This window comes from Cariama cristata, unplaced genomic scaffold (assembly GCF_000690535.1).
Source record: "Cariama cristata isolate BGI_N322 unplaced genomic scaffold, ASM69053v1 scaffold348, whole genome shotgun sequence".
Classification (NCBI taxonomy): Eukaryota; Metazoa; Chordata; class Aves; order Cariamiformes; family Cariamidae; genus Cariama; species Cariama cristata.
This window is the reverse complement of record NW_009632591.1, coordinates 44,548-58,696: the sequence shown is the minus strand read 5'-3', so window position 1 is coordinate 58,696 and position 14,149 is coordinate 44,548. Positions and strand designations below refer to the sequence as shown.

Sequence of the window (14,149 nt, the reverse complement as noted above, 5' to 3'; positions counted from 1 at the left end):
TGACCTTGGGGAGTCTTTGAAAAATTGACAATGTCTGCCTTTACTGTCAAATTTCATCATTTGACCCATGAAGAGAGAATTGTCTCAGGATTCTGGCTGGGATTTAGAAAGAAAAAAAAATGTTTTGAGTTGAGCTCCAAAGTATGGCAGTACCTCTGTAACTGGGCAAACTGTTTGGCAGCTTTTTCAGGCTCTGAAACTGCTAGAGCTGCCTGTAAATTAATACATATTTGAATGGTATACAAATACTGATTTTCATACTGTGTAAGGTTGCGGGTGGAGAAACACCTGATTCTTAAAGAGGTCAAAAGTCCTTCTCTTTGTATATTCCTTCGATGTTATTCAGAGTTGCCAGACCAAATCAGAGTAAGCCGAATTGATGTGTACACAGTGCTGGGGTTTAGGGAGGTTTGATCCAATTTTCAGTACAGGTTCTTCAAGTCTGCTTAAGTTTTTCTCATTACCAGAAAGTAGTTAGACCTTAAATAAGGATTAGTCTGCAAGCCACAGTTTCTTGTTTCTTTCAGATATGTAAGTATGAAAGCAAAATTTCTGAATTTTTTCTTTTAAAAAAAAAAAAAAGCTTAAATACTAAAACTAAGGTTTAGCAGGCACTTTACCAACATATTCTCTCTGATTTGTTCGTCTTGGTTATAGGGCTAATATGTAGGATTAAGGTCAGATTTATGTTTTAATTCTTCTGTTGGATTTTCAGACAAATTTCAGTTCTTTTCAGAGGACATCCAAAAGAATGCCGTAGCTATGAAAATGCTACTGAAAATACCCCTTTTTATATTTCTCCTTACAAGCAAAACGATTAGACTTTTATATTACATATGTTAAAATCTTGATTTTTACAAACCTTGCCATAAACTTCCAATTTAGTCTTTTGAGAAATTATTTTCCTTCCTGTTGGAGTAACTTTTCTGCATCAGTTTAGCCCACAAAATAAGTAAGCTGAAAGCCATTTCCTCAAAAGGTTTTTTAAACATTCTGGAATATGTTTAATTGTTCTTCAAAATCAAGTGCTTCCTTTTTTGTCCTAGGGCTTTTTCTTAGCCTCTCTCCATTACTTGCTAGTTTCTAGGAATGTACTTGCTAGTTTCCGGAAGTGGCAGGATTGATGGTTTATATATAATATGAGGATGGTGTGATAATAAACTATTGTAAGTAGTTATATATGTGACTAACTGAACTTCATTTTGTTTTGCAGTTTGAATTATTTTACAGTCAGCATTTTAGTGGAAGGAAGCTTACTTGGTTACATTATCTTTGTACAGGTAAAAATAAGGGCTTTGCTAAACTTATGCTCTATACAACTGACAATTATTTGTTAAAAGACCTTTTCAAATGGGAACGTGTTGCATATAAAATAAACTGACTTATTTTGCATTATAAATTAATTTAATATTTGCATTTTAGTATTTCCAAAATTTATGTTTTGTAAACTTGCATAAGTTATCTGTGATTTATTAAATCCGAGTAAAACTAGAGTTGTACATTCTTAACTACAAAATGGCACTGCAGAATTTCTGAGTTAATAACAGTTGCCCTGGAATTGTTTCTGTAGGATCAGATGTGCCTAGCTGAATATAAAATAATTTTAAGAATACAGATTATACTGTTTTACTCAGATATGTAAGTATCTAAGTAAATACATATATATATTTACTTATGTTTATATTTACTATATAGAAGTATATGTTAAAAAACATCTTAGAAGAGATACATAAAATTGTACTTCAGTTTAACATGTATTAGTCAATTGTGCTTTATTTCAAGTGCTTTCAGTATCAGATTTAACAACTAGGCACCACAACATATTACATGGAGGTGAAAACCAGACCAGCATACACCAATATAATGTAATGAAAATTTAGTTCTAATAATAGAAGGTTACCGTTAACTCACACTCACCTTCACACAGGAAATCTAAATCTGCTTTCAGGCAGATTTCTTCAATGCTGCTTTTTTTTTTATTTTAATTTCAGGGGAATTTATAAGAGTATTGTGAAAAATTTTTAATGGAAAGTCTTTTATTTTGTTTTTAAATCTTTCCTCGGAACAACTTTCCTGTAATCACTATTCTGTGATTTTGTGTAAGCTATTACTAATTGAAGTTTATGCATTGAAGCTATTTGGAATTTCCTTTTTTTATTAGATAAATTATATTGCATTATTCAAATTCAATACTCTAGGTTTCCTTTTTTATTGTTCTAGTATTCATAGTTAATCAGAGATTGATTTTGTTGCTGACCACATTCTATATGTGTAAATTCACATCATCAGTTTTTGTCGTCCCATTCCAAGTGTTAAATGCATACTTAGGTGTGAATTGAATGTCTGGAAATGTACGAGGAGCTGTAGTAGCTAGGCTTCAGATGACTTTTCAGCACATTCCATCAGTTTATAAAACACGATTTGTATCATTACAGGTGAAGTAAAAATGAATTATTTGTGCAAACCTTATGTAGCCATGGTCACAACATACCAAATGGCAGTGTTGCTTGCCTTCAACAACAGTGAAACTGTCAGTTACAAGGAGCTTCAGGATAGTACACAAATGAATGAGAAGGAACTGACAAAAACCATCAAATCCTTGCTTGATGTCAAAATGATCAACCATGACTCAGACAAGGTATGCAGTAATGATATAAAAAAGTTTCATGCTTTCAGTCTAATATTTGTTGAGGGCTTTTTTTAATATACAGAATCCACTGTTCACTTCTTTCCTAAACTGTAGTATTGACCCTTGTGAACAACTGTAAATCTGTATTTATAAGGAAAGAGGCAGGAGGAAGTAGACTATCTGTGTCATATAGGCTCTCTATGCCTATAACAGCATGGTATGCTGAAAAGGTAATAATGCTACGACTGTTTATTGTTTCTGTTGCATTTCATCCATATGCCTTTAGACTCACTGCTGTTGGAGTGGAATACACCACTTTCAAAGTTGTACTGAATCATGGGAAGGAACTCAAGTAGTAAACCAGTCTTACAGAGATTCTAAAAAAAAAAGATAAATTTGTGGGATTAAGAGACTGAAAGTAACAGCATCCATATTCTTCCTTGCTGACAGGTTACAGGAGGAAGGAGGAGGAAAAAGAGCAAGGAGGGCTTGTGTGAGAAGACTTTTTGCTGCAATTTACCAAACTCTGTCATTCCATGAGTTTCATGGAATTCCTGTAGTATCTGAGCTTTGTTTGTGATTAAGGCAAGGGTTGATACAGGTTCTGTTTCTGACTCTGCCTCATATTTCTGTATGACCTATGTGAAACCAGTTCCCTTTTTCCCATACAGCAAAGGGCACGGATGTCTCTTATGTAAGAAACACTATGGAAGTGCCTGTGCATACCATACAAACTTTAGCATGTGCTTCCAGCTAACCCAGAAAGCCCATTATTCAGACAGTATCAGGCAGAAGAAACTGAGATAAGCTGTTCCCTTCATTTACAAGGAGAAATCCAAAGCTGCTCTGATAGCTGCTTTTTTTTTTAACCAGGGAAATATTAGAAAATGGAAAGTGAGATCATAAGGAAGATCTGATGCTGGGCTGAAGCGTAGGACATGCTTCCAATATCTAGAAACGAGCTCAGGTTGGAACAGTGACTGGGAAGATGTCTGTTAAACCATGGGTGAAATGTAACACTGGGAGCTATTACAGAAAACAGTGAGATTTTTCATAATCTTAGAAAGTTGTCCATTATTTAAAGGATTTACATTTATTTATGTCTCTTGTATAAAGTTTGCCCAGTTTCTTTAAGCTTATGTCACTGAAGAGTGAACGATAGTCTTCCAACTCTTTTACCTTTTAAAATTTACCACTGTGTTTTCTGGTTATTTAACTTCCAGGTTATTGTATTCAAACATCTCTGCTAATTCTGTTTTCCTTGCATTCTATCCAGCAATGTGAAAGCAAATCTGTAGACAGTCTATCAGCTTACTTGCTGAATAAGCTAGTGAACTTTAGTGGCTTAAGCAGTGAAATGAAATACACTGACTACTTCTTGCCTGTATCTGAGCCACATAGAAAAGTACAGTGTATTAAATGTTGTAGTTGGCTTGTGCTTATTTGTTGCTCTTTGGAAAGAGGGAAAAAAAAAGAAAAAAAACTCCTGGCAAAATCTTTATTGGTTCATTAGAATCATGCTTTTTGAGTTCATGCACAACACACAATTTATTTTGGTTTATATTCAACCACGTAAGCAGATTAATGCTAAAATTTAATGTTAGCTTATATTTTTTAAAGCTGTTGGTTTTTGCCCTTTCATGTTAAATTTTCTATACTATGCCTGGATATTATAAAATACTATAATAAAGAATATTTGTTGCAGAATATAAAATTAGAATTAATATTGGTTTGAGTATATATTTAGATAAATATTGACTGTGTTTACTAAAGTATTTGTGCTTGAGGCAACCATGGTTTGGCAAGATTCCAAAGTCAAAGAAGTAACTTTATTCTACTGGAGATTGGTAATGCTTGTACAGATTATTGCCTGGGAACTGCAAAGATCAGTCAAGTCCTGTTAATTGAATGTAAAGGTGTTTGGACTGCAGGGAATAGGTACAATTGATTGAAAGAAATGGACTTTTTTATGTGTGGAAAAGAATTGAGATTCTGACAGGATAAAGTTAGAAACTTACAGATAGATGTGGAACTATAGAAGTTGCAGTTTGTCAACTGTTTCTGCTATAATATAACAAAATGCTTAGATGTTTTTCCTTAAGTTCTGGAAGGCAACATTAGTAATAGTTGTGAAAGCAACAGCTCGCTCTCTTGAGGTTCTGCCATAAATAAATGCAAATCCTGCTTTCTTTGCAGGGAGAAAATGAGTTTAAATGGAGAATGTTTACAACTAAGATAAACTGTTAAAGAATAAAGTATTAAAACAGAAATTGCTGTGATCATATTGACTTCTTAACAAAATTCATGTATGTCAGAGTTCTTGGTAATGTTTTCTAAAGTGGACTTGATTTCTAGGTTAGTTAAACTGTAGCTTAAAAAGTTGACCTGGCTCAAGTGGCATTTTAGAGTTTCCAGCTACAAATCTGAAATTATATGTATGCAAGCCCTTAACTGTGATTTTTTTCAAAGTAAATTGTTACCATTTTCTGGTTCCATTTCTGATTTTTTTAAAAAGATTCTTTATTGCAGGAAGATATAGAGGCAGAGTCTACGTTTTCATTAAATATGAACTTCAGCAGTAAACGAACAAAATTTAAAATTACTACATCAATGCAGAAAGACACACCACAGGCAAGTATTCTTTGGTGTTTCTGGCTTGAAGAGCTTAGGAAGCTTGTTTTTCTAAAATCAAATTTATTGTATTAATTTGGTGTAAACAGATGTAAGAATCCCTGTGTAAGATTTACATCACTGTAAACAAATTGTTTAAGTTTAAAGCTTAGGCACTGCAAATTTTTTTTGTGCTTAAAATATAGGCGGGAGAAGATGAAGCAGGGAATAAGAAATTGGAAGAAAAAGATAAACAAGAGCTCTTCCTCTTGTAACAAATGGGACTGGCATTTAGTTTGTCTTATCTAATGAGACTTTTTTTGTTGATGGTGTTTGTAAAAGCAACTCATTCCAGGAAGAGCAGAACCAATCAACTCTGTTTTCCTGTGGTTTTGTGTTCTTTTGCAACTAAAATTAACACCAGTGTTGATAATCTGTGTTCCCTCTGTGTTTCCTAAGACATAGGATTTCATACAAGAGACATATGTGCTGCCAAACTCAATACGTTATAGTAAATTCTGCCTTTCTCCCTAGAGAAAATGCTGTTTGGATTTCTCTCCTACCTTTCTGCTGACTTTCATGAAACCTGGTATTCCTGATCTAGAAGTACTTTGCCTGGAATTGAACTTCACCTAGATTTTTGTATTAACTGACCGCTTTTAATAAAGTAAAAAGTATAGATTCAAGATACTTTTATAAACTGTTTATTGATCTTACTATATTTTAAGGACTACTGTTATTCCTGTATTGCAGGAGATGGAGCAGACCAGAAGTGCTGTAGATGAAGACAGAAAAATGTATCTTCAAGCTGCTATAGTCCGTATCATGAAAGCACGTAAAGTGTTGCGACATAATGCTCTTATTCAGGAGGTAAGATAAAATCCTTCTCTTAAGCATGATTTGATGAAAATCTTCAGGATAGTTGGGTAAAACATCTGACCACAAAACTATCCCATATCAAAACTAATACCTCAGTGAAATTAGTGAGACTTTCATTGGAGTCTACTTTGAACTGCAGTACTGGAGCACTAGCTGTGATCCCTCTATCTTGTAAATGTGCCTCAGCACTAAAGCATTAAGTGCCTTGGTGCTTGCTCTTTCCTGTTGGCTGGTTCTATGCCAACAGATGTTGTACCTTATAAGAATCATTGCCAGACCTATAGCTTCAGTTGAAGATCTGAGTATGGATATTCTATATATGGAATTTCAACAGAAGCACCTAGCCATTTTTGAGCTGTAGTCATGATTTTATTCTAACTCATGGCTTAAATTTTCAAAGTTGTCTGAATATGTAGACATACACTTCTTAAAATCCCTTTTCCAATAAGCAGTAGAGTTGTCTGCATTTTTTAGATTCTAGATTAATGATCTGTGAACTGTCACAGACTGGCTGGGAAGGAAGTGCTATTTCTTTTTTTCTCCCATTTTCCCACCTGTGCTAGTTGCCTGTGTAATTATATTTCTTATTCCAACCTAACACTTGCTCCTACCAGCCAGTACCCAATTTTAGTTTTCTTGGCTTTCCAAGGTGTTCATTCTTCAGTCTAATTCATTCTTGTGTCTCCTGATCCTTGCTGGATAGTCTCAGAGCAGACTGGTGGGAGAGGGAATAAAGATTCCTGCTTTATTCGACCATTTTGAGCATGGACATGGAGAGGCATTCAGTCATTTTGAGATCTGCTGTGTGCTTTCTGTCTTGTGGTGATGGAGGAAACAGTTTACCACAGCCACAACTTAATTTTTATTTCCTAAAAGAAAATAAGCAGTTACAGAGAGCTTGTAAGCCCAGAACTTACAATGTGAGGCGTGTTAAAGGTTTTGGATATTGAAATACAGCTGGTACACAAATACCCTGAAAGTAAGCTTAATTTAAGAAATCTGATTCTGAATATCTAAAAGATGAGGCAGCATAGGTCCTGATTATGCTCAGAATCTTTGGTTATTTGATTTCCTGTTACTTAAATCATCCATGCAAATATGATGTAATCCTGTAAGAATTGACAGTTAAAACTAGACAATGGGAAGCAAGCTCTGTTTCATCTTTGACAGTACTTTTCTCCCTACTCTCAAATTCTTAGAAAACGTTTTCAAAGTGGACTTTGCTTGAAACCAGTTTATGAAGGTGGAATAGATTACAAATTTTTATGTTTTCGAAACAAAAAATACTCTCTGTTTGTTTCTTCTTTTGTTTAACTCGGGGGTACTGTCTGACATGCCTCAGCTGCATTTTGCTTTTGCAGTATTCTTGCAGAATAGTATGGTCTATTAACATCAGGAGCTTTTTCATGCTTTGTAAGAAAGATAGGTATTTTGATTGTTACTCAGTTGAGAACTAAGTAGAGAGTAAAATTGATGCTCCATTTATCTATCATCTGCCACATCCACCTGTACTGGTTTTTTACCTTAGCTTTTAACTAAATTTATGACACTTCTGAAAATCATATCCTTTATCATTTAGTCATTAGTTCTCAATTTTGAATACTACTTATATCCTAGATGGATTAGAGCATTTAAAACTGAAGGCTAGGCTTCTAAATAATTTATATGTGTACTGCAGTATAGTGTGGGGACCTGATGCAGCCTTAAATAAGTGATTGTAAAACCTCAAGCAATAAGATGAAGCAGTACAAAAATCTGCTAGGGTTAGTTTTTCCTTCTTTTTGGCACTCTGAATTAATTTGTGCCAATCTCCATGCTGCTTTAGCTAAACTGTTACTGGGACCTGAGCTTGATTCTTTAAAATGTTAGGTGTCTTCTTTACAGTCTGTGATATAGATATACTCTTAGGCACTTCAGAAATTATTGCCAGGTTTTGGAGCAAGTTGTGGGGAGACACGTTTTTGTATAGCTAATGCTTAAACACAAAGATGAAAACCTCATCTTAAGTGGAAATTTTACCTAGTTAGGTCTGCATTGAGCTCAGTAACTTGTTTTGCTTCCTGTTGTATAAATAAGGCCAAACTGCCAGGTGGTTCCGAGTTGAACATGCTCAGCTTTCTCACTAGACTGACCTTTATTAAAAAATGAATAACCATCACTTCTATTAAACTTCCAGAGCATGCATAACTAACTTCGCCTGTCCAACTTCCTCCCCCCCCTGCCCCCTTAACCTTGTGGTAAGATCTGATTTACTGTCAAGAGCCTTTTGATTTCTTAAAACATTCATTTGTGATACTGTTACTAATTATGATGACATTGTTACTTTTATCATGATGTTTATATACTTATATATAATGTATTCACTTAAAATTTCTAGTCTGACTTCTTACGGAGTAAGAATGAATCTTTTGAAAGGAAGTCATTTGCTATGATTAATATTTTCTTGCCTCGTTAATATATTTTTCTGAGATACAAGGGCAGAATTATACTGTTAGAAATATGATTGAAAGACTCCTAGCCTTGATGTAGTTAGCTCTGATTCGAACAGTTAGACTGCAGCACGACATGTTTCATTTAGGGTGAGATGTCTAAGAAAATACTCAAGGCCCTTGGTAGACCTGTGTATGTCAGCATGTGGTCTTTGCTGGGTGGTTAATTGTGTTAAATATGGCCTGATAGTTTTACTTGTAGCTCCATGCTGCAGTCGCTTGCAGGACAAGGTTGCATATTCGTTTTAAAGGAAAAGGTCAGTGGGAGTAGCGGTGGGGAAAGGCCAATGCAATCATTCCCAGAAAATTTTTTATTTTGACCATCAGGTATTTCTATCCAACCTTCTTATTTGTATTGTCTTTGATAAAACAAAAACAAACCCAAGAAAACCTTACCAATACAAAACTGTATCTTTTGGTCTCTCTGTTCTAGGTAAATACATGAACTGTGATGGTGACAATCAGTTTAGAGTGTAGGGCTGGAGTTAGGTGAAATCTGAGCAGATCTATTAGTTTGTTAGCACCAAGTTTCTTCTCATTTGTACTGCTGTGGAACATACCAGACCCTTGGCTGCTAGCCCAACAAAACTCACTCTTTTGAGCTTTTTGTTTGCTTTGCTGGGTGAGTTCTACCTGGTGAGTTCTGTTGGCTCACAGAAGCCTCCAGCAAAGTCTAGAGCTGGGACAAAGCCAGCCGTGAAAAGTTGTGAAGAAAACAGGAAATCTAGATGAAATAAAAATCACTTTCTGTACAGAACAAATGAGAAGCTGCAGGGAAAATATATTGTGATGCTTGAGGAGTAAGATCTTTTGTTTGAAAAATTTTCCAAGTTAATAGATATGCATATTCTGTTACTACACACAATTTCCTCCTCTTCTTTACAAGAGAATGGGCAAAACTGAGAACTATTAAGAGACATCTAAAGTTTTGCCTGCAGTGGTAATTTCTTCCACAATGGATATATAGATTTGTTTTTACAGTTAATAATTTTTTACTGTATGTATTACAAAGTTCCAGCATAGCCACATGGAACTCAGCAAATCATAGGGCTATCTTTAGTGACTGAAGAAAGTGAGGTTCATCCTGATTGTCTCAAATTGTATAGGAAAGGAGGTCAGTGGTAGGGGGACTACATTTACACCTTCCAGGGAGCTGAGCAGTTTGAGTGCCTGCCAGGATCACGTATACATTGCTACATGGGCTGGAACTTGGGCAAAACACAACGAATCCAGCTTACATCTCTCATCTTGGCAGCTACAACAGCAATGAAGTAGTGTAACTTTACAAAATGATTACTGCTTGGGCTGTGTCTTTTGTGGTGAAAAATGTCATCTAGGGCTTTTCAGCAAATTTCCCGAAAAAGAAGTGTTATTTTGTTCTTGCAAATTTGGTTGTCTAGTGCAGTACAATCTCTGAGGATAAGTTGCATTTTAAATGTATTTCAACTGTGCTATTCAAGAACGAATAAGGTCTTATTATAATATTATAGTCAGACTTTTTTGTGATTTGCTATGTACCTGCTTACATGTCTTTTTAATGCTATAAAGAAAACAAGTTTCACAAATCTTTTTTAAATGAAAATGTCTTCTCTATCTTTTTATGATAACAAAAGTGGTGATGGATGAGAAGAAAATTGTGTTCAACTTTAGAGGTAGTTTTGAAAAATACAACCAAGTGAAATTTAACCATTCAGAATTGTATAAACTGTTATGAAAACTGAGATAAACACATTCTTCAGGCATTTAATTTCCAAGTAAGACTGCTGTAACTCTAAGCAAAATTTGCGAGTCCATAAATTAAATATTCCAGAACAATGAAAGTACATAAACAGAAGTAAAAGGGACCTAGTCTAGGAAGAAAGAGTTAGCAAAGCCAGTGTGGAAAGGCACATATGGTTTTACAGAATTTTCACTTTGCTTAAACTGCAATAATAGTGAAAAAATGTGTTAATATTAGATTAATTTTTAACCTGAATAGTTATCTTGATTTGTACTGTGACAAATAAAGCAAGCAAGAGTGAAAAGATCTGGTTAACATGCAGGCAAACTGAGCTATTGAGCTGAGCAGTCAGTTTGTGTCCTGATGCTAATGTATAGAGATGCTTTGTTTATTGTTACAAATGAACTATTCCAGGTTTATTCAATCCTGTCTTTACAAGAAAAATATCCTGAACCTGCCTTAAAGACCTTAGCAAATATTTCTGTAGCATTTATAACTGTCATAAATAAAAATAACACAAAACCCGTGTCTGTCTTTTGCAGGTAATTAGCCAATCAAGAGCTAGGTTTAACCCAAGTATCAGCATGATTAAGAAGTGTATTGAAGTTCTGATAGACAAACAGTACATAGAGCGAAGCCAGGCCTCTGCAGACGAATACAGTTATGTAGCATGATGTTGCTATCCTGCAGGTATGATTGCAAGGAGATCATTGCTGTCACTGTTTGGTGTGTTCCTGTGGGAAGAGGCAGGCCTGTGCCTCCATAATTGGTCACTTGGCAGCCCCTGTTTTTCTGCTGTTTACAACATCACCAGTGCCATGTCATGAGCGTCAATGAAAATGCCTATAGATATTTCAAGCTCATGTCATTATGACATTTCTTAAAACTTTACTAAAAGAATGAGTGAAGTATTGCTGAAATGTGGAAAATTGGTTGGGTACCATGCTTTTTTTTTCCCCTCCCCTTTCACGTTTGCAGTTGATGTTTTTTAATGTATCTTAAGACAAAGTTAAAAAAAAAAACAAAAAACCTAAATATTGTAATATGACAGATAACCTAATAATTGTATCTACATTAAAATGTAAAAAAAAAAAAAGATGAACATGATACTGCTGCTTGTCAAATAAAAAAATAAAGTTATATAATGTGTCTCGAATGATTGTAGAAATGGATATATCATTAACGTCTGTAAATATTATTCAGACCTGAAAGAGTGAAAATAATGTTATGTGTTTGGGTTTTGGATAACCTCAGAAGTAGATCTGACATAAGAACTAATTTATATAAAACTGACTACCAGGTATGTTATGTTTGATGTGATTATAAAAAAATATTTATGGTTAAGTGCACCTCTTGTTTTCTTGAGATTAGGCTAACTTACATTCTTAGTGCCTGAATACCTGCTCTGTTTAATCTCACACTGTAGGAATATGTTACAAGAGAAAATAAACAGGCATTTGAGGGGATTTAAGTAGTGTAGTTCACAAAGAGTTAGGAATGGTTATATCATGAACATCAGAGATACAGTTCAGTGGCTTATGAAACCACACTGTTAATGGGAGAGAATATAGCAGACTGGTAGATGAAAAATGTTGTTTCACTAATGCATTGGGTAGAAACACTACGTGGACAGGTACCTATGTCTGTTTCTGCACAAACCCTTTCTTGTTTTCCCTCCTGACTGACATGGTTGTATTTATCATGTTTTGTTTTCCTATGCCCCAACTAGATTTCTAGCTATTCGGGTGGGACAGGAAATCTGTGGGCTATTTCATGTCCTGTGTTGTTCATCGGAGTGGCATGGTGGCTGTTCACTCTTACATAAGCAAAGTATAATTTTAAAAGGTACTAACTCTAACACTGGAAGTAATTGGAGTTTAAGAGCATTAAGAGTGTGGACACACTGAATGCCTGCTGCAGAAAAGAGTTTCCTCATGGCTGTGCCTGCAATTATCATTGACAGGATAAATATTAACTTTAAATGCTCTATTTTTGCCAAATTTTATTTGTGTGCATATGAAAATGTATATGTAGATATATATTATTTGCAATATTTTTTTAGATTGTGTGATATTTCATTACCTACTAAAAGTCCACAGAACAGGAGTTAATTTTAAAGGGGAAAAAAAAACTTGGGGGGGAGCTTTTTCCTTTTTTCTTTTTCTAGTTCTTCAGTGTATGAAAGGTTTCTCTGACTCTCAAATTGTTGCTGTTCCCTATTTCTTAAGTGGCATTGCATTCATATGTTATCTGGAGGGTATAGTAAACTTTCTATAGTTAACTAGGAAATGCATCAAGAAGTGGCAATATGTTTTCCTTATGTGGATTTTGCTGAGGGCAAATAAAGGGCAATAAACAATGAAGGGCACTAAATTTTTCTTGCATACTTATGGTGTTTTATCCCACTACATGAAGATCTAGGTTTTTTTTTAAATGGTTTTATGTCTTAAAGAAGTGGGGTTTTTTAACTGATTGTAATATGGTGCAGTCGGTCATTGTCTAAAGTGTTAGTTCAGAGTTTTGTATGCATGTTGGGAGACAGCAGAGGTGCTTGTAGTGTCACTAAGTGTAGTAAACAAGAGACATATTAGCATAGATTTTGACTGGAGTGACTTTTAATCTATTTCAGTGTGAAACGTTTCTGTGCTTTATAACAAGTAATTCGTTACTACTTATGACAGAAAAATAGAGTAGAGGGAATATTCTATAACACAATGGAAAAAATATTGCCTGAACATTGAATCATCAGATCCTTTTTCCAGAAAACAAACTAACGATGACACCAAAGCTTCTGGAAACAAATGTATTTTTATCTTGTAACTTGTGTGTAAGTCAACAGATTTTAAGCTTGTTTCTTCATAAAAGGGTTAATAAAAGCTTTATTTAAATATAGATTGCAGTAGCAGAATTTTAAGACTGAGTTTGAAACAGCCTTAACAAATTTATTTTCAGAATCACTTCATAGACAAAACGGAAACTTTACTGCTCTAGCCCAAACGTGTAAGGTTTTAGCATTACCTTATCTCTGAATTTTTGAATACCTAAACCAGCAAAAGTAATATTTTGTTTTTTAGATAAGCATGCTGCTGAGTTGAGACATGTTTAGTGAGTTAAAAACATTCATATACTTCAATGCAGTTGGCATCCCTAATGTCTTTCATAATTATACACAAACTCAAGTCTTTTCAGTGCCTGTTGGGAAACATGGCTATAGCTGGGTAACACTTTGAATTCTACTTTATAACTCATACCTTCCCCCTAAGGAAAAAAGTAGTGCAAAGATTCAGCCCTCTGTAGCTGAAGTCATTGCTGGCACACAGTGGTGCAGCTTATAGTGTAGTGCTACAACCTGGCAACTCAATACGTCTGGCAAGTGTCATTTCAAAATGCAAAGTGCTAATGGGTATTAACAGGAGGGGCGAATTAAAAGAGAAGACATCCAAAAATGCCATGCATTTTTAATTTTTCACTAGAAGAAACTGGTATAATTGTACAGATTTTTTTTTTATTTGTTATAAGCCTACTGACACGTATGACCTGCTAGTTTATTGGCAGCCATGCAGCTGAGTCTGGAAATACAATGATTTCATGCATCTCATATATTTCGAATATCAAAATGCATTTTACCTCTAGTATTGAGTGTTACTGATAATTCTTAGGCGAACTGAAAATGTATTTCTGTGATGTTATAATTTGTGTTCAGATTGATTAACTTACTTTAGGAAAGAAAAATGTATACCTGTATTTCAGTGTGTTCATACATACGTGCTGGTGAAGCTATGAAAGGTACTTAAATCAACCATAACATGAGGAACAGTTTTC

The 14,149-nt window shown here is 34.7% G+C and overlaps 1 protein-coding gene across 1 annotated transcript in view; it reads left to right on the top strand.

The window, feature by feature from the left end:
• CUL2 (cullin 2) overlaps window positions 1–11,467 on the top strand; it is a gene marked incomplete at its 5' end in the record, with an annotated part of 39,355 nt that extends 27,888 nt beyond the window's left edge. The window contains 5 exons of the mRNA XM_009706380.1: window positions 1,214–1,280; window positions 2,436–2,638; window positions 5,159–5,260; window positions 5,993–6,109; window positions 10,870–11,467. Coding sequence (XP_009704682.1) covers window positions 1,214–1,280; window positions 2,436–2,638; window positions 5,159–5,260; window positions 5,993–6,109; window positions 10,870–11,001 — 621 coding nt within the window. The remainder of the gene's footprint in view (window positions 1–1,213; window positions 1,281–2,435; window positions 2,639–5,158; window positions 5,261–5,992; window positions 6,110–10,869) is intronic.
• Between the last annotated feature and the right edge of the window lie 2,682 nt (window positions 11,468–14,149).